At 45.3% G+C, this 27980-nt stretch overlaps 1 protein-coding gene across 1 annotated transcript; it reads left to right on the top strand.

Moving 5' to 3' along the window:
• The first annotated feature begins 285 nt into the window (after positions 1 to 285).
• On the top strand, positions 286 to 26963 carry LOC149448952 (extracellular calcium-sensing receptor-like). Its single transcript, XM_089694006.1, has 6 exons — positions 286 to 503; positions 5677 to 5965; positions 11354 to 12184; positions 15624 to 15854; positions 18329 to 18452; positions 25853 to 26963. Exons 1-6 carry the CDS (start codon positions 286 to 288, stop codon positions 26764 to 26766), a joined length of 2607 nt encoding a protein of 868 aa, XP_089550132.1. The 3' UTR covers positions 26767 to 26963.
• Positions 26964 to 27980: the final 1017 nt, after the last annotated feature.

The raw sequence follows: 27980 nt of genomic DNA, 5'->3' as shown, positions 1-27980 counted from the left end.
CCCACCACTCCATCCCCCACAGCTTTTCCTCCCGTACCACTATCCTCTCCCTCCTAGATTGTAAGTTCCAAGGAGCAGGGCCCTCGAACCCCTCTTGTATCGCACTGTATTGTCATTGTACTGTCTCATGTATTGTCTCCCATTGTAATGTACAGCGCTGAGTCAACTATTGGAGCTTTATAAATACTGTATAATAATAATAATACTGTATAATACTATGCGACAATGCAACTGAAGTTATGGCTTCAATCTATTCACAGATGTTGCCAAATAGCATGAAGCAAGATGGACATTTTATATGCGGCTATCTGGAAGCTGACATTAATCCACCTCATTCTGGCATTGTACTTCCATGATGACAGATGCAAATTGGACATGTCAGAGATGAAGGGGACAACACGGATGGGAGATATCATGGTTGGCTTCATCATACCACTGTATCTGGACAAGGTCTATGAGCGAGTCTCCTTTACGGAGAGGCCACCGAAAACCACCTGTGCTCTGTACGTAGAGTATTAACACATTCTGTTCCTGAATTTCTTAAATATAATTTGTAAAGTCAAAGGAAAAGGACAGATAGGGGTCCTCCAGAGGGCACGTGCTGTACCACAGAAACAATGTTGAAATCTTTGGAATCTTTTTGCCAGGGCTTTTCTTCTCAGAGAATGGGTGCAGGAACTCTCCTCTTCTGAACCACTTCTTGCCTCTGCACCCTATCTATCTCTGAGCACAGTCCCTTGGTTTCACCCCCTCCCCCCCTCCCAGTACCGCTCCTTATAGAGAATACAAATCCAAGTATCATTTTTTGGTGCTAAGAATTTGTTAAGGATTACAAGAAAAGCAGTAAAATCAATCCCCCACAGCCAGCAGCCATAGGCCCCCCAGCAATAATGGACCCTGGCAACAAAATATCATCCCAGCAGCAATAGACCCTCAGCAGCAACAGCAGACCCCCCGCAGCCAGCATCAATAGACATCTCCCTCAACAGATATACCTTCCAGCAACAATAGATCCTCCACAAGCAACAATAGACCACCATGCAAAAATAGATCTCTAGTAGCAATAGATCCCCCAGCAGCCAGCATCAATAGACCTTCCAGCACACCCCAGCACCTCTTGCCATTACACACATTCAGTTCTGGAGGTGCCAGAACTGCGTTCCCACTGAAAAAAAGCCCTGCTTTTTGCTAACAAATGCTGGTTTTTCCCTTTCCAAATAGGAAAATAGATTTAAAAAGCAATGCAACAGTCACTGAGCCTATACCTCTTCCACCCATAAGCTGTTTCAACAAGAGGATCAGCATGGGTCTCAGTGTCCCAACAACGAAACAGTGCATGATCACGTCTCACCACCTTGGTGAGATATATGTTGTTCTATGGTTAGCATAAACCTGGCCACTAAATCATTTATGGATTATGAATGGAGATTACAAAGATAAACATCTCCAGCACAATCACTGCCAGGGGCGGACTGACCATTTGGAAACTTGGGCACTGCCTGAGGGCCCTGGGTCAGTAGGGGGCCCCATGAGATGCCCCTGGTACCTTTTTCATAGGCATTTTTGAGTTTGGGCAAGGACACAGGGGCTCCATGATCCCCTATTGCCCGGGGGCCCCATGAGTTGTCAGTCTGCCCCTGATCACTGCACACTACTAAACTCATTTTTTACCTGCCCTGAGCTATATGCAGCTAGAGTGGGGGTCAGCAATCCGTAGATTGCGATCTACCAGCAGATCATGGCCAGATGACTGGCAGATCGTGGTCTGGGCTTGGTGACCCACCATCCCAGATCATCAAACAGAGTGCAATGCAGAGGGACTACTTATAAAGTTGGAGCTGTAGTAGGGAGCAAGAGCTGCATAATCCAGTCTCCTCTGTAGTACCGGCTCCTGTACTATGTGGAGTGATACCAACTGCACTTCACCTCTTGTCCCGGCTAGAGGTCTCCAGAGTGGTGCCAGCAGAAGGAAAGAAGCGATCTTCAGGTCCGTGTGAAGCAGTACACTGGACATAATAGTATAGGGCTGCTTTCACACTGACGTGCTGCGGTTTACCCACACTGTGGGTGCAATGCAGTGTACCTGCAGCTTTCTTGAGGGTTTGCTGTGCCTAGTCATAGACTTCTATTATATCTGGTGCACTTTATGAAAGCAGGATATAATAGAAGTCTATGTTAAACTGCAACTAACCCAGGAAAGATGCAAATGCACTACCCAATACCTACCTGAGCCCCCTGTGCATCCAGTGATGTGCACGAGAGCCTCAGCTGTCCCGGGACTCCCTCTCCTCATTGGCTGAGACAGCAGTAGGGCACTGCAACCAATCACAGCCAGTGAGCCAATAAAAACAGAGCGGGAGGTGGGGGGCTGTCTTTTGGGTGCATAGTCGGGCTCGAGAGCACGCACTAGTGCCCAATAGCAAGCCGCATGCTCTTGTGGGCACTGGTCAAGGGGGAGGAGCCAGAAGTGCCAGTGGGGGATTTGAAAAGAAGTGGATCGGGGCTGCTCTGTGCAAAACTACTGCACAGAGCAGGTAAGTGTGATACGTTTGTTTTTTTGTTTGTTTTTCTCTTAAAGCCGAACCTTTAGTACCACTTTAAACTCAAGTTCCTCTTGCAGGGTATCATGGAAACAATCAGTACACTATACTCATAGTTGCTAGCTGATGACAAAATTTATTTTTAGAAAAAAAAACTTTTTTTTTCGCTTGTTAGGATAATTTAACTGATAACAATCCACAAATCCAAACTCATTTCTCTTGTCTGCATATGAATGAAACAGAGCAGATACAAAAGTAACAGTATTACTATGTACATTGTCTCTATATAAATGAACGCATGTTAACACTGAGGGCCAGTTCACACGACATGCGTTTCAGTTGCTTTCTTTTCTGCATCCAAAATCAGGGGTGAATTTACCACAAGGCAAACAAGGCATTTGCCTAGGGCGGCATTTTTCAGGGGGGGCAGCAGCATCGTTCAGGGCGGCAGCTGCATTTTTCAGGGGGGGCAGCACAGCCCCCCAAAGGAAGGGATGGAAGAAGGGACACACGCAACATGCGGACCAGGTGGGATCTGAGAGAGGCTGCGTGCTGCTTGATGGTGTATGCAGAGGCTAAGTCATTCCCGGGGATGTTCAGAGCTGTGAAGGTGAGTGTCTTCTCCCTTGCAGGGTTGGGGGGGCGTTGCCAGTGTATGGGGGGTGGTGGTAGTGGAAGGCTCTCTTGGGTGAGGGAGGAAGCTGGGGTGCTGTTTGTCAGTGTCAGGCTCTCTTCATGGGGGAGGGGGGTGTTTCAGGGTCTCTCCGTGGGCAATTTTTGTGTTGCCTAGGGCAGCCCGAAACATAAATACACCACTGTTCATAATGCACAGAAAGTAGGTGATATGGTTGTCAATGTCATAGTTCACATCAGTGCTTGCAGTTCCAGTGCGTTTCGGATGCAGAAAAAAAAAAGTAGAACCGGCTGCATTTTTTTCCTGCACAGAACTGTACTGCATGTTGTAAAATGCATCGAAAATCCACTGAAATTCACCAAAAAACACCAAAAATGCACTGGAACGCACATGGGCCTACTTTAATTAACTTAAAAGACGGGGAAAAAATGAACTGGAAAGCATCAAAAATTCATCAAAAACGCACTGGAACGCATAAAAAACGCACATCCGGAACACATCTAGACTGCGTTTCTATAGTGTGAACTAGCCCTGAGTCTATTTTTTTTTACAACAGCAGCTGTGGGAGCTGCACACAGCATCACATGGCTTTATTTTCAGAGCAAAGAATTTCTGTCAATTGGTGTGTGTGGGGGGAGCGGGTGGCAGAGGGGCAGAAAGCCTGGATATGTTACACGCACCCTGTGTACTTTGCAGGGGCGGACTGACAACTCATGGGGCCCGCGGACAATAGGGGATCTTGGGGCCCCTGTGTCCTTGCCCAAACTAAAAAAAGCCTATGAAAAAGGTACCAGGGGCATCTCATGGGGCCCCCTACTGACCCCGGGCCCTCGGGCAGTGCCCGAGTTTCCAAATGGTCAGTCTGCCCCTGGTACTTTGATCACTTTCTTTAAAAAATGTTTGTAGCACATCCGGCGCTCTCTATTTGTGGGGAAAAAAGGACAAAAATTTAATTTGGGTGCAGCGTTGCACGACCATACAATGGTCAGTTAAAGTAATGCAAAAAATGGCCTGGTCATGAAGGGGGGGGGGTAAATCCTCTGGAGGGCGTGAGGTTAATTAAGATAAAGCTATTAGGGCTCGTTCACACTTGACTGTTTTACCAACGCTTGCCAAACGCCCCTATGGCTTTTGGCAAGCGTTGGTCCGGCATTTACGGAGAGCTTTTTAACGCTCGGCAAACGCTCCGCAAACGCTGCATGTGCGGTTTAGCGGCGGTTGCTAGGTGTTTGCTGAGCGTTAAAAACGCCCCACAAACACCTATAATGAAGTTTGAATGGTGTCAACCGCGTCGCAACCGCACTGCCAACGCCGGCTGGGCGTTTGCGGAGCGGCACCATAGACTAGAATAGGAGGCTTCAACACCTCCTGATTCGACCAGATGCATCTGTTCTGCCGCGACGCTGACGCTCCCGTTAGAACCACACCATGTGCTGCAATGTGCAGAATTGTCAGAGGCGTTTGGGAAGTGGTAAAAACTCTTCCCAAACGCCTCTCTGCCGCCTGCACACAACGCTAGTGTGAACGTAGCCTTAGGGAGCTGAACACACAAAATATATAACCATTGAGCAACTATGCCACTCCTAATCTATGATTGGACATAAGCAGACCATTACAGGCTGGTACCTTCAGGTGAATGGACACTGGCAAAGCTTTTGAGGACACACTCCCTTGGCATCTCCTTATAGCCACTTCCTCAGTCCTCATTTTTTTTTAGCAAGCAATGCAGAGTAACACAGGAACAGAGGAGGGGGTGGTCTAGGTTACATAGTTAGTCTGGCTGAAAAAAGACAAAAGTCCATCAAGTTCAAGCATTAAAAAAAAATTAAAAATAATAATCCTACACCCACAGTTGATCCAGAGGAAGGCGAAAGAAAAACCCAGCAAAGCACGATCCAATTTGCTCCTGCAGGGAAAAAAATTCCTTCCTGATCCCCCGAGAGGCAATCGGATATTCCCTGGATCAACTTTCCCTATAAATGTTATATCCAGTTATATTCTATGTATCCAAGAAACAATCCAGGACTTTCCTACAGCAATCCACTGAGCTGGCCACAACCAACTCTTGAGGGAGTCTATTCCACATTCTCACAGCTCTCACTGTGAAGAAACCTTTCCGTGTTTGGAGATTACATTTCTTTTCCTCCAGATGTAAAGAGCGCCCCTTGTCCTCTGTGATGACCTCAGTGTGAATGACTCTACACCGAGTTCACTTCCTGATCCCCCGAGAGACAATCACATATTCCCTGGATCAACTTTACCTATAAATAAATAAATAAATATTAGGTACTGTTCTCCAAAATATGGAATGTACAAGAAAGTTAAAAAAAAAACAAAAAACAAAAAAAGAACACTATTTTGACCCATTCTCATGGGTCCAGTTGGTAACTTGATTCATGAAGTTCAACTCACCCACTGTGGTCATTAAAAAAAAACAAAAAACCAGATGACTATTGATAACAGCTTTTTCTTAATTGTATTGTTTTCTGTTTTCTTCTGAAGGTTTCACTTTGAAAATTATCAGCAGCTCCAGGCTTTGATCTTCGCTGCGAATGAGATCAATGAGAATTCCAACATTCTCCCAAATATTACCTTGGGATTCCAGGCCTATGATTCCTGCAGCGATCTTCATCTGGATTTAAAGGGTAGTCTACATCTGCTTACTGGACAGAGTCCGGCCATCCCTAACTATCGATGTAATGAGGCACCCCTAAGTTCTATTATTGGTGCATCTATCTCCACGCATTCCATTGCAATGGCTCACATTTTGGGGCTCTATAGATACCCCCAGGTAAAAAGTTCTAAGATTTTCTTTTAATTGGAGCATCCTTATAAAGTTTACATACAGAAACGATACATAGTTACGGTTATATTAGAACACAAAAACTAGCCGGCTTGATGGCTTAGTAGTTGCACCCAGAGGCGGACTGACCATTTGGAAACTTGGGCACTGCCTGAGGGCCCAGGGTCAGTAGAGGGCCCCATGAGATGCCCCTGGTACCTTCCATAGGCTTTTTTGGGTGTGGTTTGAGTGTGGACGAGGACACAGGAGCCCCATGATCCCCTATTGCCTGGGGGCCCCATGAGTTGGCAGTCCGCCCCTGGTTGCACCTTTTTAGAATTAAAGCAGACCTTGCATGAAAATGCAAGATCCACTTATCGTGCAGCCCCCACTCCCTCCACGTAAAAAAAAGTAAACGCAATGAAATAATGAAACATTGATAGAAAAATGTAATACACATCCTACGCCTGGCCTTCAGCTGCTTGATGGAGGTAATGATGGCAGTAATGGTCCTTCTTGCAGTATCCTGGGAAAGCGGAGGATCCTAAGTCCTCCTGCACACGGGACATTTTTACAGCGGCTGTTTTTGGCTTTTGACATTTTTTCTACAGCAGGTAAACCCCCCAGCATGTTATCCTATGTGTCCATCCCCAGCATGTTATCCTATGTGTCCATCCCTGGCATGTTATCCTATGTGTCCATCCCCAGCATGTTATCCTATGTGTCCATCCCCGGCATGTTATCCTATGTGTCCATCCCTGGCATGTTATCCTATGTGTCCATCCCCAGCATGTTATCCTACGTGTCCATCCCCGGCATTTTCTTCTATGTGTCCATCCCCAGCATGTTCTCCTATGTGTCCTTCCCCGGCGTGTTCTCCTATGTGTCCATCCCCGGCGTGTTATCCTGTGTGTCCATCCCCGGCGTGTTCTCCTGTGTGTCCATCCCCGGCGTGTTATCCTATGTGTCCATCCCCGGTATGTTCTCCTGTGTGTCCATCCCTGGCATGTTCTCCTATGTGTCCATCCCCGGCATGTTATCCTATGTGTCCATCCCCGGCATGTTATCCTATGTGTCCATCCCCGGCATGTTATCCTATGTGTCCATCCCCGGCATGTTATCCTATGTGTCCATCTCCGGCGTGTTATCCTATGTGTCCATCCCCGCCGTGTTCTCCTATGTGTCCATCCCCGGCGTGTTATCCCATGTGTCCATCCCCGGCGTGTTATCCTACGTGTCCATCCCCGGCGTGTTATCCGCTGTGTCCATCCCCGGCGTGTTATCCTATGTGTCCATCCCCGGCATGTTATCCTACGTGTCCATCCCCGGCATGTTCTCCTATGTGTCCATCCCCAGCATGTTATCCTATGTGTCCATCCCCGGCATGTTATCCTATGTGTGTCCATCCCCAGCATGTTATCATATGTGTCCATCCCCGGCATGTTATCCTGTGTGTCCATCCCCGGCATGTTCTCCTACGTGTCCATCCCCGGCATGTTATCCTATGTGTGTCCATCCCCAGCATGTTATCCTATGTGTCCATCCCCGGCATGTTATCCTATGTGTGTCCATCCCCAGCATGTTATCCTATGTGTCCATCCCCGGCATGTTATCCTGTGTGTCCATCCCCAGCATGTTATCCTATGTGTCCATCCCCAGCATGTTATCCTATGTGTCCATCCCCGGCATGTTATCCTATGTGTCCATCCCCGGCATGTTATCCTATGTGTGTCCATCCCCAGCATGTTATCCTATGTGTCCATCCCCAGCATGTTATCCTATGTGTCCATCCCCGGCATGTTATCCTATGTGTCCATCCCCGGCATGTTATCCTGTGTGTCCATCCCCAGCATGTTATCCTATGTGTCCATCCCTGGCATGTTATCCTATGTGTCCATCCCCGGCATGTTATCCTATGTGTCCATCCCCGGCATGTTCTCCTATGTGTCCATCCCCGGCATGTTATCCTATGTGTCCATCCCCGGCATGTTATCCTATGTGTCCATCCCCGGCATGTTATCCTATGTGTGTCCATCCCCAGCATGTTATCCTATGTGTGTCCATCCCCAGCATGTTCTCCTCTGTGTCCATCCCTGGCATGTTATCCTATGTGTCCATCCCTGGCATGTTATCCTATGTGTCCATCCCCGGCATGTTATCCTATGTGTGTCCATCCCCGGCATGTTATCCTGTGTGTCCATCCCCGGCATGTTATCCTATGTGTCCATCCCCGGCATGTTATCCTATGTGTCCATCCCCAGCATGTTATCCTATGTGTCCATCCCCGGCATGTTATCCTATGTGTCCATCCCCAGCATGTTATCCTGTGTGTCCATCCCCAGCATGTTATCCTATGTGTCCATCCCCGGCATGTTATCCTGTGTGTCCATCCCCGGCATGTTATCCTATGTGTCCATCCCCGGCATGTTATCCTATGTGTCCATCCCCGGCATGTTATCCTATGTGTCCATCCCCGACGTGTTATCCTATGTGTCCATCCCCGGCATGTTATCCTATGTGTCCATCCCTGGCATGTTATCCTATGTGTCCATCCCCAGCATGTTATCCTATGTGTCCATCCCCGGCATGTTATCCTGTGTGTCCATCCCTGGCATGTTATCCTATGTGTCCATCCCCAGCATGTTATCCTATGTGTCCATCCCTGGCATGTTATCCTATGTGTCCATCCCCAGCATGTTATCCTATGTGTCCATCCCCGGCATGTTATCCTGTGTGTCCATCCCCGGCATGTTATCCTGTGTGTCCATCCCCGGCATGTTATCCTGTGTGTCCATCCCCGGCATGTTATCCTGTGTGTCCATCCCCGGCATGTTATCCTGTGTGTCCATCCCCGGCATGTTATCCTGTGTGTCCATGCACACATAGACTGGAATCAACATTTTGTGGCAGGAAAAAAAAAACCCAGGACTAGTGGGCTTCTAGAGGAGTTTTTTTTAGCTGTAAAAACACTCTAATGCTGAAAAACGCGGCAAAACGCAAATGAGCCCTAAGTGTGCTGCTGTTCCTCTGAAAAGCAATCTGAGTGTGTTTGATAGGTGGTGAGGAGGTGATATTTGCCTCCTCACCACCTAATTTAAACCCATGATTTCGGTGCAATGCACATGATTGTGACACGGTAGAATGGCAATTAGAGGTTTAAATCAGGTGTGAGGAGGAGACACTGGGCTCAGTGATCTTTGACTTCTCCTGTGTTGTTCAGGTAGACCTCCACCTCTTCCAGGTTGCCTACCCCTGGTCTAGAGAGTATACATAGCCACAGGGAAGAAACATATATTTGAAACATATTTGAAAAATATTCTTCCCAAATATATTGCCATATAACTGAAATGCTACAATTTTGGCCATATTCAATATATTTAAAAAAAAAAATAAAATAAAAAAATATATATATATATATATATAGTGAATGCAGGGTCCAGGGAGATCGGATATAGTGAATGCAGAGTCCAGGCAGAGCGGATATAGTGAATGCAGGGTCCTGGGAGACCGGATATAGTGAATGCAGGGTCCAGGCAGAGCGGATATAGTGAATGCAGGGTCCTGGGAGACCGGATATAGTGAATGCAGAGTCCTGGGAGACCGGATATAGTGAATGCAGGGTCCGGGGAGAGCAGATATAGTGAATGCAGGGTCCTGGGAGACCGGATATAGTGAATGCAGAGTCCTGGGAGACCGGATATAGTGAATGCGGGGTCCGGGGAGACCAGATATACTGAATGCAGGGTCCGGGGAGATCGGATATAGTGAATGCAAGGTCCGGGGAGATCGGATATAGTGAATGCGGGGTCCGGGGAGAGCGGATATAGTGATCGCGGGGTTCGGGGAGATCGGATATAGTGAATGCGGGGTCCGGGGAGAGCGGATGTAGTGAATGCAGGGTCCGGGGAGAGCGGATATAGTGAATGCAGGGTCCGGGGAGACCAGATATAGTGAATGCAGGAGTCTGGGGAGAGCGGATATAGTGAATGCAGGGTCCGGGGAGAGCGGATATAGTGAATGCAGGGTCCAGGGAGATCGGATATAGTGAATGCGGGGTCCGGGGAGATCGGATATAGTGAATGCAGGATCTGGGGAGACCAGATATAGTGAATGCAGGGTCCGGGGAGAGCGGATATAGTGAATGAAGGGTCCGGGGAGAGCGGATATAGTGAATGCAGGGTCCGGGGAGAGCAGATATAGTGAATGCAGGGTCCAGGGAGACAGGATATAGTGAATGCGGGGTCCGGAGAGATCGGATATAGTGAATGCGGGGTCCGGGGAGATCGGATATAGTGAATGCGAGGTCCGGGGAGATCGGATATAGTGAATGCGGGGTTCGGAGAGAGCGGATATAGTAATCGCGGGGTTCGGGGAGATCGGATATAGTGAATGCGGGGTCCGGGGAGAGCGGATATAGTGAATGCAGGGTCTGGGGAGACCGGATATAGTGAATGCGGGGTCCGGGGAGATCGGATATAGTGAATGCAGGGTCTGGGGAGACCGGATATAGTGAATGCGGGGTCCGGGGAGATCGGATATAGTGAATGCGGGGTCCGGGGAGAGCGGATATAGTGAATGCAGGGTCTGGGGAGACCGGATATAGTGAATGCGGGGTCCGGGGAGATCGGATATAGTGAATGCGGGGTCCGGGGAGACCGGATATAGTGAATGTGGGGTCCGGGGAGATCGGATATAGTGAATGTGGGGTTCTGGGAGATCGGATATAGTGAATGTGGGGTCCGGGGAGATCGGATATAGTGAATGTGGGGTTCGGGGAGATCGGATATAGTGAATGCGGGGTCTGGGGAGACCAGATATAGTGAATGCAGGGTCCGGGGAGACCGGATATAGTGAATGCAGGGTCTGGGGAGACCAGATATAGTGAATGCAGGGTCCGGGGAGATCGGATATAGTGAATGCAGGGTCTGGGGAGACCAGATATAGTGAATGCAGGGTCCGGGGAGACCAGATATAGTGAATGCAGGGTCCGGGGAGAGCGGATATAGTGAATGCGGGGTCCGGGGAGAGCGGATATAGTGAATGCAGGGTCCGGGGAGACCAGATATAGTGAATGCAGGGTCCGGGGAGAGCGGATATAGTGAATGCAGGGTCCGGGGAGACCAGATATAGTGAATGCAGGGTCCGGGGAGAGCGGATATAGTGAATGCAGGGTCCGGGGAGACCAGATATAGTGAATGCAGGGTCCGGGGAGACCAGATATAGTCTGGGGTTTAGTAACATTTTAACTAGCAAAACTCATAGAAAAAACAACATCTTCTACATTTGTAAACCCCTCCCTCCTCTTTAAAAAAAATGACCATAACCTCTTTTGCACTGCTGTGTTGGCTAAACACTTTTTCTACCAAACACAATAAAAATGTTATGATATTTCCTTAGGTAAGCCATTTTTCAACAAGTCCTCTTCTGAGTGACCGGACCAAGTTTCCATCCTTTTTCAGGACTGTACCCAGCGACACGTTCCAGTCTAAAGGCCTGTCAGAGCTGGTGCTCCACTTTGGTTGGACATGGGTTGGGTTATTGGCTTTGGATAATGACTATGGACAGCAGGGAATTCAACTGGTTAGAAAGCAAATTGTTGAGGCAAGCGCATGCGTGGCCTTCATGAAAAACATTCAAACAGGTAGACCGGATCGTGATGCTCCTGGCATAGTTGCGGGTATGAAAAGGTCCACTGCCAAAGTCATTGTTGCTTTTTCTGATGCTGTCAACTTACTTCCCATTCTGGATGAAATGCTAATACAAAATGTCACTAACAAAATCTTTGTAGCCAGCGAAGCATGGGCCACCTCCAGCCTTTTCTCCACATATCCATATTCAAGTCTACTTTCTGGGACCATTGGGATAGCCCTTTATAGTGGTGTTATTCCTGGATTCAAACATTTTCTCAACAAGAACCATCCCTACATGGATCAGCAAGACTACTGGGTGAAGGACTTTTGGGAGAAGGCATTTAACTGCAAATTGGTAGATGAGAAGGACATGACAGGTTCTTCGGTCACTTTGAAAAATAAATGCACAGGAAATGAAAATCTGGAGCATATTAATAATAGTTACAATGATGTCTCCAGCCTGCGGGTGACGTACAATGTCTACACTGCCGTCTATGTCATTGTCAGAGCCTTAGAAGATCTCAGAAGCTGCAATGCCGTAATAGGATCATTCCCTCGTAACACATGTGAAGATATTAGGAATTTCAAACCATGGCAGGTATCTTTGAAAGGATTTTACCTTCTAATCCAAATTTTAAAACCCAACTCTGTCTCCCTCCCCCAGACTCTACATCCCCCTTTCCAAAAGACCCCTACAAGTGCATTACGCTAGTTTCTCTTTTTACTTACCTCTTAGGAAGTGTTCAGGTCAGTCACATGAACAGTGGTGTATTTAGGTTTCTTGCTGACCTAGGCAACACAAAAATTGCCCCCCCCCGGAGAGACCATGACACCAGCCAAGAAACCCCTTCCCCACGACGAAGAAAGCCTGCCATTGGCCAACAACACACCAGACCCCCCTCCCCGCCCCCAGTTGACAGAGCCTTCCACTACCACCGCCCCCCATATACTGCCAACCCCCGCCCCAGCAAAAGATAAGACACTCACCTTCATAACTCCCTGGGAACAGGAGTCAGGCTCTCAATACACCAACAAACAGCCCACAGCCTCTCTCAGATCCCACCTGGTCCCCGTGCCGAGTGTGTCCCTTCTTCCTTTCCTTCTTTCAGGGGACGGCACGGCCCCCCTGAAAAATGCTGCTGTCTCCCTGAAAAATGCCACCCTAGGCAACTGCCTTGTTTGCCTTGTGGTAAATACACCCCTGCACATGAAGCCACAGGGCCCCCTTTTTCTTTGCCTGTTCTTCAGACTGGGTGGTCCTCAATGATTCAGATAACAGCATAGATATGATGACTTCAGCACCACTTTTTGCACCACTATGGAGTGAATAAAGGGTCTCATGGTAATAGCCCCTCAGAAGGAGAGTCTATGATGCCCTATACTCAAAGCATGTTCATGAGCTTCAGGTTTGGCTCACCAAATGGGAAAATTAAATGGGCAGATTTTCCCTGATCACATGCTGAAATCCCTGACTGCAGATGGAAGTAAATCATTTAACAGCAGTATCACTACCACCAGTATGTTAATGACTTCCTGGCCCACCCACCTGTTTGTTTCACATTTTAAATAAGATAGCGATTATCCCAGCTGACTTCATTGACCAAACATAGTATTTGATTGTATTTGGTCAATGACATCAGCCAGCATCACTGGCTGGCTCGATTGACATTCAGCAGCTGTCTGCCTAGCCGTCATTCATGATTAGAGTTGGATTTAAGGCATCCTCCAAGCACGTCATCTAAAGAAATTGTATTATTTTAATGTTGCTCATTAAGCCTTGAAAAGAAAAAACACGATCCGCACTTAACTGGATTTTTAGAATAGATTTTTTGCATGTGTATGCCATGTCCTTCATGGCAGTGTCCAACTAGCCAAATGAAAAGGAACTGAGTACAGTCTGTAAAAGAGGTTTTATAATCCTGGGAGCTGGAACCTGCCTGCAGTTCACCCAACACTGTGGGACCTCCACTCTCCCCAGCTACCCGGGATTTGTCATCTCCCCAAGCGGCCTTCTCCACATGGGACGGACCCCTGAAGGACACAGCAATGGTCCACTGATGGGCGTGTTTTACTTCTCTATTTTGTGAGGTTTTACATTGTGTTCTTTTACATAGTATCTGTTCTTATCAGTGTCCAGTGGGGGTGCTCCCGACCATTCTAGCTTTGCGGGGATGGTTGTTGTATAGTACCCTCACTGGTATGATGGGGGTCCGGAAGGCTAGTACCGGAGGGACAGAAACCGGGGAGCGCCACGAGTTAAGCTGGGGCCCCGGGAGTAATTCCTCTGAGAAGACTGGAAAGACCCAGTACCTCCTGATTTGGACGGATCTACCTTGGTCTGGCCTGGGGCTGGGGACGCAAAAAGTCCGCAAACTCAGTGCCCCCTGAGTAGTCGCCTCAGGGGTGTCACTAGTAACACTTGGGTGTGGGACCCCACGGTGTGAAGATGACACATGGCCACTGTTTTTCACCTCTTTTTGCACAGCGCCCTAAGGACCAGGTCTTTTGGCTAAGTCCAGGGCAATTTTTGCTACAGGCCTCAGGGCCTGGTCTGTGCACATTTCGGCACGGTACCTTTTTTTATTTTATTTACTTTACTTTATTTACTTATTTATTATGCACTCCCACGTTTGTCACTTTTTTCTTTGCCTTATGTGTGTGTTTTTCACGGATGGAGGGTGTGGGTCCTCGGGCCTACCCTGAAGTCTAGGGGGAGGATGTGTGGCCATACGGTTCCTTCCTCCCCTGATCCCTAGAGGACTCTTCTTTGGGAGAGTCCCCTTGCCTAGTACTGAATGTCCGGCTTCGGCTGGGCATAGGGAACGGTGGTCCACCAGGCCTTTTGGCCAGGAGGACCAAGTGGGAACCTTGTTCCCGTCAGGAGCTTCGTGCCCCGGGGGATCAGGGTAAGCGGTCCAAGCCCCTTTAGGGGTAGGACACAGCACACCCCTAAGTGCACTTTTTGTGTGGTGTTTTTGCACTTGCACTTTTTTGTGAAACACTTACGGGTTTTTCGTTATAGTTGCACGTTTGCGGACTTAAAAAAAAAAAAAAAAAAAAAATTGTGTTCTTTTACATACTGCACTCAGAAGTCGCCTCTCCTTTTCCTTTTCCTGTGCATGCAGAGCTGGCTTACTCTGAGATGGCTGCTATCTGAAGCGGTCATTGGCCATAGACTTCATTGGGAATATGGACATACACCGTGTTCCAAATTATTATGCAAATTATATTTTTCTCATTTACCGAAATAATTGATGTAAATTACAGTCAGCATAATTCTCAGGTTATCAACTATTAAGAGTACAATTCACATTTTATTGAACAAACCTCCTAATGATAACAGGATTTTTGTTCCAAATTATTCCGCACAGTAAGTTTCAAAACACTTTATAGGTTGTAAAGAAGTGAAAATTGTCATTTGTTGTGTTTGCAGCATATTTACTGAAATCAAAATCTATTTCAATCAAACTTTTAACAACATTTTAACTTTTTAAACATTTGAACCGGTCACGTTACATTGTAACATAGGAGCCCTTATTTGTTAGCAGCTTCACAAGTCTTGCATCCATTGAACTTGTGAGTTTTTGGACAGTTTCTGCTTGAATTTGTTTGAATAGCCTCCCAGAGCTGCTGTTTGGATGTAAACTGCCTCCCACCCTCATAGATCTTTTGCTTGAGGATGCTCCAAAGGTTCTCAATAGGATTGAGGTCAGGGGAGGATGGAGGCCACACCATGACTTTCTCTCCTTTTATCCCCATAGCAGCCATTGATGCAGAGGTATTCCTTGCAGCATGAGATGGTGCATTGTCATGCATGAAGATGATTTTAATACGGAAAACATAATTCTTCCTTCTGTACCTGGGAAGAAAGTGGCCAGTTATAAACTCCACATACTTTGCAGAGGTCATCTTTACACCTTCGGGGACCCTAAAGGGGGCCGACCAGCTCTGTTCCCATGATTCTGGCCCAAAACATGACTCCACCACCGCCTTGCTGACATCGCAGTTAAATTCTTTTTTTTTCCCCTAATCTGCAGCTTCTGCACTACATGAAGAAAGTGACGGTGAAGCTGAGTAGCGGAAGAGAGCTTTACTTTGACCAAAATGGGGACCCACCAGCAGTCTATGACATTGTGAACTGGCAGCTGAGCCCAGAGGGCACCATAAACCATGTGAAGATTGGCAGTTATGACTCCACCCAAAATAAGCCGTTTACCATTGATTCAAAATCCACGGTACAGTTAGGAATCAACAGCTTTAGCAACACTGTACTACTTGTGGGGGGTGATAAAGGCTGTAAAAGCAATCATTTCTCCTTCTCTCTGGCTACATTCTTGCAGCAATTGAGAAATACTGTGAGAGCTGTGATTAGTCACAGCTTGTCACATGGTACAAGGCTGTTGTGAATAGCTCTGTACCATGTGATCTCTGTGATCATTCACAGATTTCACACGTAGTAAGCAATAATGTCAGAAGTGACATGTTGCTTACTACTGTTCATGTGATCACTGGTTGGACAATCAGTGAGCACATGATCGGGACCTCACACAGAGGACCCATATAGTGATCGGTGTTCCGCTGTGTCCTCCGGACACGGCGGGCACCAGATCGCAGTGCCACACACTCCCAGGGAGTGTGCACAATCCAAAATGTTGGGCGCCATTTAAAATGGCAACCCGCCCCTGCACTGCCACCGTCCACCCGTTTATAAACAGCGGCCGGACGAGAAGGGGTTTAAAAAACAAAACTTCACTGAAGTATGCAGGGTCTGTGTAGTGCCAATCACCCCTCAGCCCTGCTATTTCTCCCCCCTCCCCCCCCCTCGTACTTGCCAGCAATTTCCTGCTGTCAAAATGACAACCAAGAGTTTCTGCAACATCTGTTTCTGTCAAAAACCAGACTGATTAATGCCGTGTTTATAAACACTGTTCAGGCATGAGACTGACAGGCATTACTTTTACTTTGTATTGTTAACTTTGTATTTACTCTGTTTCATTCATCTGCAGATCAACGAGATGAGCTTAGTTTACCCTGATCAGCCCAAATTATCTCCTTCTTTGCCTTCTCCACAACATTGTTTGAATGCTGTTTTTTGTTTTGTTTTTTTTTAAGCCAAAAATATAAGTTTTGATTTTTATTTGTTTTGTTTGTTCATTTTTCTTCATTGTTGCCCTAAAAAGAGCATTTTTGAATGCCTTTATTTCATCTGTAAATAATTTGCAATGTTTTGTACTGGAATTATAATTTTAGTATCATTTTAAGCAGGGCGAATTTGAAACACTTTTTTTAAACACACGCTGATCAAAGCAGAAAAATGTGCATTTTTGCTGGTAATTTTTGTTGTCAATGGATTGCATAGAAAAATAAAGTCATTTTTGTCAATACACTATCAACAAAAGAAAACCTTTTTTGTCCATTAAAAAACATATCGACTTTATCTAAAACTGTGTCATTTTAAGGACAAATTAGACAATACAATTTAAACTTTTTATTTACAGCAACACTTTATTATAAAAAAAAACAAACACACACACCATGATTAACCCCTTGACGCCGATCACACGCAAATATGCGGCCTCTCGGTGTCTGGGCCTTGACGCCGAGCGGCTGCATATTTGCGTGCAATTAGAAAATACATGTGCTGAGAGCATTCGCCCTGCGCGCTCCCAGCACATATGTCCGTTATTCCCCGAAAGGTCCCGATCTCCACCTTCGATTGGGACCTTTTCTGATCATGTGACCGCCATGCCGATGAATCACGGCGGTCACATGACCCTAAAACCCGTGCCCCGCCTCCCAGCTTTTGAAACTCTTAAAGGGCCGGGAGGCTCCGGCACCAAGAGGTTAAAAGTAGAAAAAATGCATTGTGATTGGCCAAAGCAATGCACCTGACCACAGGTCAGGTGCAATGCTTTGGCCAATCACAGCTCATGATGATGTCACAAGAGGGCAAGGGTGACCCCGCTGCCTTGTGATGTCACCACAGTATTTAAGAACTGTCAGGCTGGTGCAGGGGCGGACTGACAACTCATGGGGCCCCCAGACAATGGGGGATCATGGGGCCCCTGTGTCCTTGCCCACACTCAAAGCATACCCAAAAAAGCCTATAAAAAGGTACCAGGGGCATTTCATGGGGCCCCTTACTGATCCCGGGCCCTCAGACAGTGCCTGAGTGCTCGAATGGTCAGTCCGCCCCTGGGCTGGTGAAACTGTCAGACAGGAGGAGCCAGCATTGAAAGTGGAGCGTTTTTTTCCCCCTTTTTTCAGGTCAGCCGTGGCGGCGTAAGTGACTTTGGATCTACTGTGGGGGACATTTTTTAAATTTTTGTTTTTAATAAAGGACTTGTCAAAGACAAGGCCTTGTTATTTTTTATGCCACACCTTTTTTTTTGCTTACCCATGCTGTCCTATAGCAGTATTTCTGCTATAGGGTGGCGTGGAACTGGTTAAAGACAGTACTCTATTCATATACAAGTGTATAAAGATACACAGAATATAACTGGATATAACATTTATAGGTAAAGTTGATCCAGGGAATATCCGATTGCCTCTATAGGGATCAGGAAGGAATTTTTTTCCCTGCAGGACCAAATTGGATCATGCTTTGCTGGGTTTTTTGCCTTCCTCTGGATCAGCTGTGGGTATAGGATTATAACTTTTTTTTTTTTTAAATGGATGGACTGGATGGACTTTTGTCTTTTTTCAGCCAGACTAACTATGTATCAATTTGCTGTTTCTCTAGGTCCCTCACTCAGCCTGCAGTGAGAGCTGTCCACCAGGATTCAGGAAGGGCGCTATACCAGGACAACCTGTCTGTTGCTATCAATGTGTGCCCTGCCCACAGGGAGAGATCTCCAACCAGACTGGCAAGTAAAGACTTGAGCTCATAGACCATCAAACCTTTCCATCCCCAACCTGGAATCATGTGAATACACTCTACACTTTCTGATTCAGAGTGTGGAGCTATTATTTATTTATTTATTTATTACAGGTACTTATATAGCGCAGTCAATTTACTCAGCACTTTACATATATATTGTACATTCACATCAGTCCCTAACCCTCAAGGGGCGTACAATCTAAGGTCCCTAACCCTCAAGGGGCGTACAATCTAAGGTCCCTAACCCTCAAGGGGCGTACAATCTAAGGTCCCTAACCCTCAAGGGGCATACAATCTAAGGTCCCTAACCCTCAAGGGGCGTACAATCTAAGGTCCCTAACCCTCAAGGGGAGTACAATCTAAGGTCCCCAACCCTCAAGGGGCGTACAATCTAAGGTCCCCAACTCTCAAGGGGCGTACAATCTAAGGTCCCTAACCCTCACGGGGTGTACAGTCTAAGGTCTCTAACCCTCAAGGGGCGTACAATCTAAGGTCCCTAACCCTCAAGGGGAGTACAATCTAAGGTCCCTAACCCTCAAGGGGAGTACAATCTAAGGTCCCTAACCCTCACGGGGTGTACAATCTAAGGTCCCTAACCCTCAAGGGGAGTACAATCTAAGGTCCCTAACCCTCAAGGGGAGTACAATCTAAGGTCCCTAACCCTCAAGGAGCGTACAATCTAAGGTCCCTAACCCTCAAGGGGAGTACAATCTAAGGTCCCTAACCCTCAAGGGGCGTACAATCTAAGGTCCCTAACCCTCAAGGGGCGTACAATCTAAGGTCCCTAACCCTCAAGGGGCGTACAATCTAAGGTCCCTAACCCTCAAGGGGCATACAATCTAAGGTCCCTAACCCTCAAGGGGCGTACAATCTAAGGTCCCTAACCCTCAAGGGGAGTACAATCTAAGGTCCCCAACCCTCAAGGGGCGTACAATCTAAGGTCCCCAACTCTCAAGGGGCGTACAATCTAAGGTCCCTAACCCTCACGGGGTGTACAGTCTAAGGTCTCTAACCCTCAAGGGGCGTACAATCTAAGGTCCCTAACCCTCAAGGGGAGTACAATCTAAGGTCCCTAACCCTCAAGGGGAGTACAATCTAAGGTCCCTAACCCTCACGGGGTGTACAATCTAAGGTCCCTAACCCTCAAGGGGAGTACAATCTAAGGTCCCTAACCCTCAAGGGGAGTACAATCTAAGGTCCCTAACCCTCAAGGAGCGTACAATCTAAGGTCCCTAACCCTCAAGGGGAGTACAATCTAAGGTCCCTAACCCTCAAGGGGCGTACAATCTAAGGTCCCTAACCCTCAAGGGGCGTACAATCTAAGGTCCCTAACCCTCAAGGGGCGTACAATCTAAGGTCCCTAACCCTCAAGGGGCGTACAATCTAAGGTCCCTAACCCTCAAGGGGCGTACAATCTAAGGTCCCTAACCCTCAAGGGGAGTACAATCTAAGGTCCCTAACCCTCAAGGGGCGTACAATCTAAGGTCCCTAACCCTCAAGGGGCATACAATCTAAGGTCCCTAACCCTCAAGGGGTGTACAATCTAAGGTCCCTAACCCTCAAGGGGCGTACAATCTAAGGTCCCTAACCCTCAAGGGGCGTACAATCTAAGGTCCCTAACTCCCATTCATACATACACATACTAGGGTCAATTTAGACAGGAGCCAATTCACCTACCAACATGTCTTCGGAGGTGGGAGGAAACCGGAGTACCGGGAGGAAACCCACACAGTCACAGGGAAAACATGCAAACTCCAGGCAGGTGGTGCCGTGGTTGGGATTCGAACCAGCGACCCTAGTACTGCCAGGCGGAAGTGCTAACCATTTAGGAGATAAATGAAATCTATCCAAATCTATCAATATGGTAGCTGCAGATGTTGAATCGTTTTTTTTTTTGTTTTTGTTTTTTTTAAATTGCAACCTTCAAGATAGTCATGCTCGCCCTTTGTTATGACGTAGTGAGTAGACATGCGCACACCGGATATTTTCATTTTGTTTCGGATGCATTCGTTCATTGAAGAATTTCGATTCATTATCCTCGTTATGTTGAACCGATTTGATTTCGGAAATTAACTTTGCATGTTCAGCATTCATTTCATACATTCGATGGTCCCGGTGGATTTTTAAAATGTTGCATTTTTTTGGAACATTGCTATATATTAGTTTTCGGTTTGGATATTTTGGGTGGATTCGTCATTCATATATCGAGACTGTTTGGATGGATTTGATATTTTTGGTTCCTCTATACAAAAAAAAAGTTCCTGCTTGCCCTCACTCACACAACAGTGAGACGGAGACACTAGCTAGGCTAGACACTCGGGGGTTTGTTTGCCAAAGCTGGAGGGTGCAAAATCGGAATCACTTCTGCTGAGAAGCCAATCAGCTTCTTCTGTTCAGCTAACCTCCCTAGCGGTCTGATTATGTCCATATTTCTGTGCTCAAAGCGGTACATTGTTTTCAATGGAAATTTGTTGTTTTTTTATTGTAGGCCTGTAAGTCTTAGGAATAACTCACTGAAATCTGTCCGAACAAGAGTCTAGTAAACATCCCGGGGATGATAAAATTTGAAACACGAAATCATAAATTATAATATAATAAATAATCATAAAAAATAATAATATAATAATAATCAATGTAATTCAATAATATAATCAAACCAAAAACACTGAAATGTGAAATATAGCGCCAAGTTCGCACATCGCTGAGCTCAGTCGCAGAATCGTTTTCAGTGTCTGATGAGGAATTTCCCCCACGAATCATTATCACTCAATTCTGCAAGTGGTTCTGATTTACTATCGCTGTTCTCTAGCCGGTCTAAAACCGCGTCTGACCTAAAGGGATGCTTTTTGGACGCCATGGATGTTTCTCAGTTTCCAGGCAGAAAGAACAGTAAAAATGCAGGCAGGGCGCCGGACAAAGCACTCGGGACAAAATGTATGTGAAATGGTTTGATACCAGGGGCGGACTATCAACTCATGGGGCCCCCGGGCAATAGGGGATCATGAGGCCCCTGTGTCCTTGCCCAAACTCAAAAAATCCTATGAAAAAGGTATCAGGGGCACCTCATGGGGCCCCCTACTGACCCAGGGCCCTCGGGCTGTGCCCGAGTTTCCAAATGGTCAGTCCGCTCCTGTTTGATACTGTAATGGAATACTATCATATTTTAGTGTATTGAGTGAATGTCAAATTTTTACATTTTTGAATTTCCCGCCAGTTTTGTCCTTCGTGCGTCCCAACACTCGCAGGGTGCCGGCATCGGCCGGAGGACATTACAGGGGACACTGCAGGAGGGACATCGCGGGAGCGCAGGACAAGGTAAGTGATACAGGGATCGCTGGAGAAGCGCTGCAGAGTATTCCCGGGTGTAGCTCAGGGTTACCTCTTTTGGTACTGAAAGTTAACCCCGAGCTACACTCGGGAATACCGCCAGGGGGGGTTAAACTTTGACAATAAACCCTGGAAGCTGATTGGTTTCTATGCGGAAGTGATCCTGATTTTGCACTCTCCAGCTTTAGTAAATGATCCCCTCAGTGACTGAGAACTATCCTGACTGAGTCTGCCTATCAGGGATTTCACTTCTGAAAAAAAACTCAACTAATGCAGGCCATAGATGGGGAGAAAACCGGCCAAAAATTCGTCTGAAAGAATAATCAGCCGATTTTCGGATCGTTAGTGGGTGAATTTGTCAGCAGTTTTTCGTGATTCTGACACATTTTTTTAATCGGTGAAGTTTGAAAAAAATCGGCCGAATTTGCCGATCGGCCGATTTTCACGGCAATGATGGGCATATCGGCCGATCTTTTTACCGATTAAAAAAATGCAAAAAGAAGAAACAGAAGAAGATGAAGACAAAAGAAAAAGAACATCTGTACTTTTAAATGTCAAATAGAATAGTGGAGTGTCCCTGCAGAGAGCTCCGCTATTATATTTGACATTTAAAAGTATAGCAAAGTTGCAACATTGTATCTATTTGTATCCGAATAGAACCATCTGTATCCGAAATGGATACAAATAGATACATTGTTGCAGCTTTGCTATACTTTTAAATGTCAAATATAATAGCGGTGCTCTCTGCAGGGACACTTCACTATTATATTTGCCGGCCGTAGACGGGACGAAAATCAGCCGACTTTTTTTTACCAATGGTGGTAACGTCGGCTGATTGAACGACCGATTTTTCGTTTTTCTAAAAAAAAAAACGTCCGGTTTTCTCCCCGTCTATGGCCTGCATTAGTATCTATCAAGTCTGTCACTATCTCCCTCCCTGCCTGGAATGTGAAGCACTAACCCTGGTTCACACCAATGCAATTTGTCATGCGATTTGACAGTTCAAAATTGCATGACAAGTCGCACCCCATTCACACCAATGGAACCGTTCAAATCGTTAAAAGGTTCCTGCACTACTTTTCTGCAGTTTCATTGTGGCTTGCATTGACTTCACTTAAATGAAGTCACAAGCCGCAATGAAATTGAACATCCAAATCGCACTGATCTGCAGTTTTGAAATTACGCTGAAGTAGCACAATTTCAAAGTCACACTGCTGTGAACCATGTACTAGCAGATACACTATATATTGCTAAAGGTATTGGCCCCGTCCTCCAAATCATGTGATTCAGGTGTTCCAATCCCCTCCATGGACACAGGGGTATACAATCAGCCCCTAGACATGCAGACTGCTTCTACAAACATTGGTGAAAGAATGGGTCGCTCTCAGGAGCTCAGTGACTCCAAGCGTGGTCCCGTGATAGGTTGCCACCTGTGCAATAAGTCCATCCGTGACATTTCCTGGCTACTAAATATTCCACGCTCAACTGTTAGTGGGATTATAACAAAGTGGAAGCAACTGGGAACAACAGCAACTCAGCCACCAAGTGGTAGGCCACGTCACATGACAGGGCGGGGTCAGCGCATGCTGAAGTGCACAGTGTGCAGAAGTTGCCAACTGTCTGCAGAGTCAATAGCTAAAGACCTCCAAACTTGGTGTGGCCTTCAGATTACACAACAACAGTGTGTGTAGAGAGCTTCATGGAATGGGTTTCCATGGCCGAGCAGCTGCATACAAGCCTTACATCACCAAGTACAATGCAAAGCGGGTACCGTGGTGTAAAGCACGCCGCCACTGGACTCTAGAGCGGTGGAGACATGTTCTCTGGAGTGACCAATCACACTTCTCTGTCTGGCAAGCCAATGGATGTGTCTGGGTTTGGCGGTTGCCAGGAGAACGGTACTTGCCTGACTGCATTGTGCCAAGTGTAAAGTTTGTTGGAGGGGGGATTATGGTGTGGGGTTGTTTTTCAGGGGTTGGACTTGGCCTCCTAGTTCCAGTGATGGGAACTCTTAAGGCGTCACATCATGATCTCCACCTCATCCAACAAACAAATGCTTTGTATTAATTTAGGTAATGTGAAGTGTTCCCTGAATGGTGGCCATGTTGAGTGAGCTACCTCCTGTTTTATGCAGCTGTTATACACTGTTTTAAGTGAATTATACCCAGAAAGTAGTGGTGCCTGCTACAGTGATTTCCAGCTTCCACGAGAATCGGTCAGGTATCCCACATGGAAGAAAAATATATTTGAAATATATTTTTAAAATACGTTTCCCAAATATATTTACATATATTTGAAATGCTACAGTTTTAGCCATATTCAATATATTTCGAAATATATTTATATATATATATATATATATATATATATATATATACTGCATGTTGAAATCCTTTTTATTACAAAATATATGAAAAAATATTTTTAAAAATACATTTCAAATATACTGTATGTCTTTAAAAATACAAATCTACATTTTTGGAATGAATTTACAAATATATGCAAAAATATCTGTTAAAATTACTTTTTTATATGTTAAAAAAATTAAGAATATATTTAAAATAATAAATATTTTTTTAAATATTTTTCATGTATTTTGTAATAGAAAAAAAACATAAAAAAATTCAACATGCAGTATATATATATATATATATATATATATATATACATATATATATATATATATATATATTTTTTTTTTTTTTTAATATACTGCATGTGGCCAAAATTGTAGCATTTCAAATATATGTCAATATGTTTGGGAAGAATATTTTTAAAATATATTCAAAATAGATTTTTCTTCCGTATGGAATGGCACATACATGCAGTACTTACATTCGTCCAAGCTGGATCAGTGTATCTTTGCAAAATATTCCTCCCTAAACTTTAGCTTCAAGATTTTTCAGCAAGCTTTTGCTCATTAACCCCCCTGGCGGTATTCCCGAGTGTAGCTCGGGGTAAAATTTCAGTACCAAGAGCGGTAACCCTGAGCTACACTCAGGCTTACCATGCCGCGCTGCTCAGGGGGTCCCTGCAGCACTTACCTTGTCCTTCGCTCCCGCGATGTGTCCCCTGCAGCGTCCCCGGCCATCTCCTCCGGCTGATGCCGGTATCTGGCTTCCATGTTCCGGTCCCTGTGACGTCGGGACGTACGGGCGCCGGAACTGGCGGCAAATTTAAAATTTTTTAAAAATGTCATTTTTAAAAAAAAATTATTATTATATAGTAAAACATTGCTGTTTCAATGCATTTCACATATTTTGTCCCGAGTGCTTTGTCCGGCGCCCTGCCTGCATTTTTACTGTTCTTTCTGCCTGGAAACTTAGAAAAGTCCATGGCGTCCAAAAAGCGTCCCTTTAGGTCAGACGCGGTTTTAGACCGGCTAGAGAACAGCGATAGTAAATCAGAACCACTTGCAGAATTGAGTGATAATGATTCGTGGGGGAAATTCCTCATCAGACACTGAAAACGATTCTGCGACTGAGCTCAGCGATGTGCGAACTTGGCGCTCTATTTCACATTTCAGTGTTTTTGGTTTGATGACATTATTGAATTACATTTATTATTATTATATTATTATTTTTTATGATTATTAATTAAATTATAATTTATGATTTAGTGTTTCAAGTTTTATCATCCCCGGGATGTTTACTAGACTCTTGTTCGGACAGATTTCAGTGAGTTATTCCTAAAAATTACAGGCCTACAATACAAAACTACATATTTCCATGCAAAAAAATATACCGCTTTCAGCACCAAAAATGGGAAATAATCATACCGCCGAGAAGTAATGTTCATGGCACGGATAGTGGAGCAGTTAAGTTTTAAGTCTTTACAGGCAGCCCATAGTTACAGGTTTTCATTCTAACAAGGATAAGCAAGGAAGCAAGGATAAGAATTGAAGCCTAGACCTTTAAAACAGATCTTTGTTAAAAGGTATACATTGGATACAGAGGGTTAAAGAGAATACAATATATAAAGAGAGTGATGGGGAAGGGGGATCACTAATGTACTGTATAGTCATCCTACGCAACTAATTTATTTTTCCCTGCCTCATAGATTCCCTTGATTGTTCAAAATGTCCATGGGACCAATGGCCAAATTCAAATAGATCAACATGTCTCTTGAAGAGCGTAGAGTATCTCTCATATGAAGATCCACTGGGAGCTGCATTGGCATTTATCAGTATTGGGTCCTTCCTGGTTCCAGTTGGTATTCTTCGGCTTTTCAGCCTACATAAAACCTCCCCAATTATTAAGGCCAACAATTACTTTCTAAGTTGTCTTCTTCTAGCATCGCTCTCCCTTTGCTTTCTCTGCTCTTTGGCCTTTATTGGTTATCCAAGAAATGACAGCTGTTTCATGAGACAAACTACCTTTGGTATGGTCTTTACCTTCTGTATTTCTTGTATTTTGGCAAAAACTATAACAGTTATTTTTGCTTTTACTGCAACCAAACCAACCAATAGACTGGGTAAGTGGATCAAGCCTCAAGTGACATACATCATAGTTTTTTTCTGCTCATTCTTACAGTTTATATTGTGTGTCTTTTGGTTGACCCTCAGCCCACCATACTCTCAGTACAACCTTCAAGAACATCCTGGAGCAATTATTGTTGAATGTAATGAAAACTCTCGTATTGCCTTTTGGACCATGTTAGGTTACCTTTTTCTCTTGGCCACCAACAGCTTTGTTGTTGCCTTCTTGGCCAGGAGACTCCCAAATGCCTTCAATGAAGCCAAGCTAATTACCTTCAGCATGCTGGCCTTCCTTAGTGTCTGGGTCTCCTTCATTCCAGCCTATCTTAGTTCCTCAGGGAAATATACTGTTAGTTTAGAAATCTTTGCAATCCAGTCATCAACTTGGGCGCTAATAATCTGTATTTTTCTTCCAAAATGTTTTATCATTTTGTGTAGACCTTCCATGAATTCCAAAGAACATGTTATAGGCAAAGGAAGAAAAAGATATGTATAGGAAATGAATATACAAACAGGCATTCATCTTACTATATTTGCTTATTCAACTACAAATCATTTTTGGTTTTACTTTGTATTTATGTATACTCACTTGTATGTATAGTAGTCATAGCTTGTTGTTTTTGTGTTTTTTTTATGCACTTGACAGCCATCCTGGTGTGACAACACCAAAAAAATAAAGAAACTGAGAACATATCTCCTGTTTTTTTCTGCATGTTAATTAAAAAAAAATCAATACAATCCAAATCAAGATTACTAAAAGGACTCAGGTATCTTTATAAAGCTTTATAAGGTTTATATGCAACACATTTTTATAGTGTTCAATTATAAAATTCAGTTGGGAGCATTATGAAAAATAACCATTAGGATTATAACCCTGATAATGTACACAGACTCACAGACTGATTCTAACTGCTATACACTGATCAATGATAGCTTTATGTCCACCCACCTAATTTTGAGTAGGTTCACTTTTTGCCACCAAAACAGAACCTACTGCTGCCAAAACAGCCCTGACCTGTGGAGGAATGGAGACCACAAGACCTCTGCATGTATGCTGTGCTATCGGGCACCAAGCCGTCAGGAACAGATCCTTTAAGTCCTGTAGGTTGTGAGGTGGGGCCTCCATGGATCGGATTTGTTTTCATCCCACACATGCTTGATTAGATTTAGATCTGGAGAATTTGGAAGCCAAGTCAACATTTTAAACTTTGTGTTTCTGGAACCATTCTTGAACAATTTTTGCAGTGTGGTAGAGAGCGTAATCTTTCTGAAAGAGGCCATTGCCACCAGGTAATACTGTTTCCATGAAGGGGTGTGCTTGGTCATCAACAATGCTTATGTAGCGCTACACCCTTAGGAGTCGCTGAGTTTTGGGTCCCCCTAAAGCTCTGCGCAGCCAGGCAACACACATTTTCTTCCGCATTTTGTACATTGGAGACAGTAAACAGTCCTTGAGCTTGGTTTTGTGATTTTAATACATGGTTTAGAACTTGGATGGGGTTGAGGGCGTATGGGATGCCTAAAGAACTACAGAAACTTGAGGACAAACTCCTTAGCAACTATGTGCAGAAGTGGACAAAAATAGTCTCTCCTTCAGGAGCATTTCAGCTCTCTGGTGTACCTCCTCAGACCCCAGATGAATCCAGCTGTCTGAGGTTATTCCCTGGGCAAGGGGGACCCAGAAGCTTCCAATTTAATGCAGCAGTCCAG

The sequence above is a fragment of the Staurois parvus genome, unplaced genomic scaffold, assembly GCF_062004578.1.
Source record: "Staurois parvus isolate SC_StPar_1 unplaced genomic scaffold, SC_StPar_1.0 ptg000647l, whole genome shotgun sequence".
NCBI classification, from domain to species: Eukaryota; Metazoa; Chordata; class Amphibia; order Anura; family Ranidae; genus Staurois; species Staurois parvus.
Note: the sequence above shows the minus strand (reverse complement) of the source record. Positions and strands in the feature narration are given on the sequence as shown.

Bases quoted from the DNA above. Each gene is read 5' to 3' on its own strand.
- LOC149448952 (XM_089694006.1), top strand. From the start codon at position 286: ATGGACATTTTATATGCGGCTATCTGGAAGCTGACATTAATCCACCTC. The intron at 504-5,676 runs GTACGTAGAGTA...TTTCTTCTGAAG, and splicing joins CCGAAAACCACCTGTGCTCT to GTTTCACTTTGAAAATTATC. The intron at 5,966-11,353 runs GTAAAAAGTTCT...ATATTTCCTTAG, and splicing joins GGCTCTATAGATACCCCCAG to GTAAGCCATTTTTCAACAAG.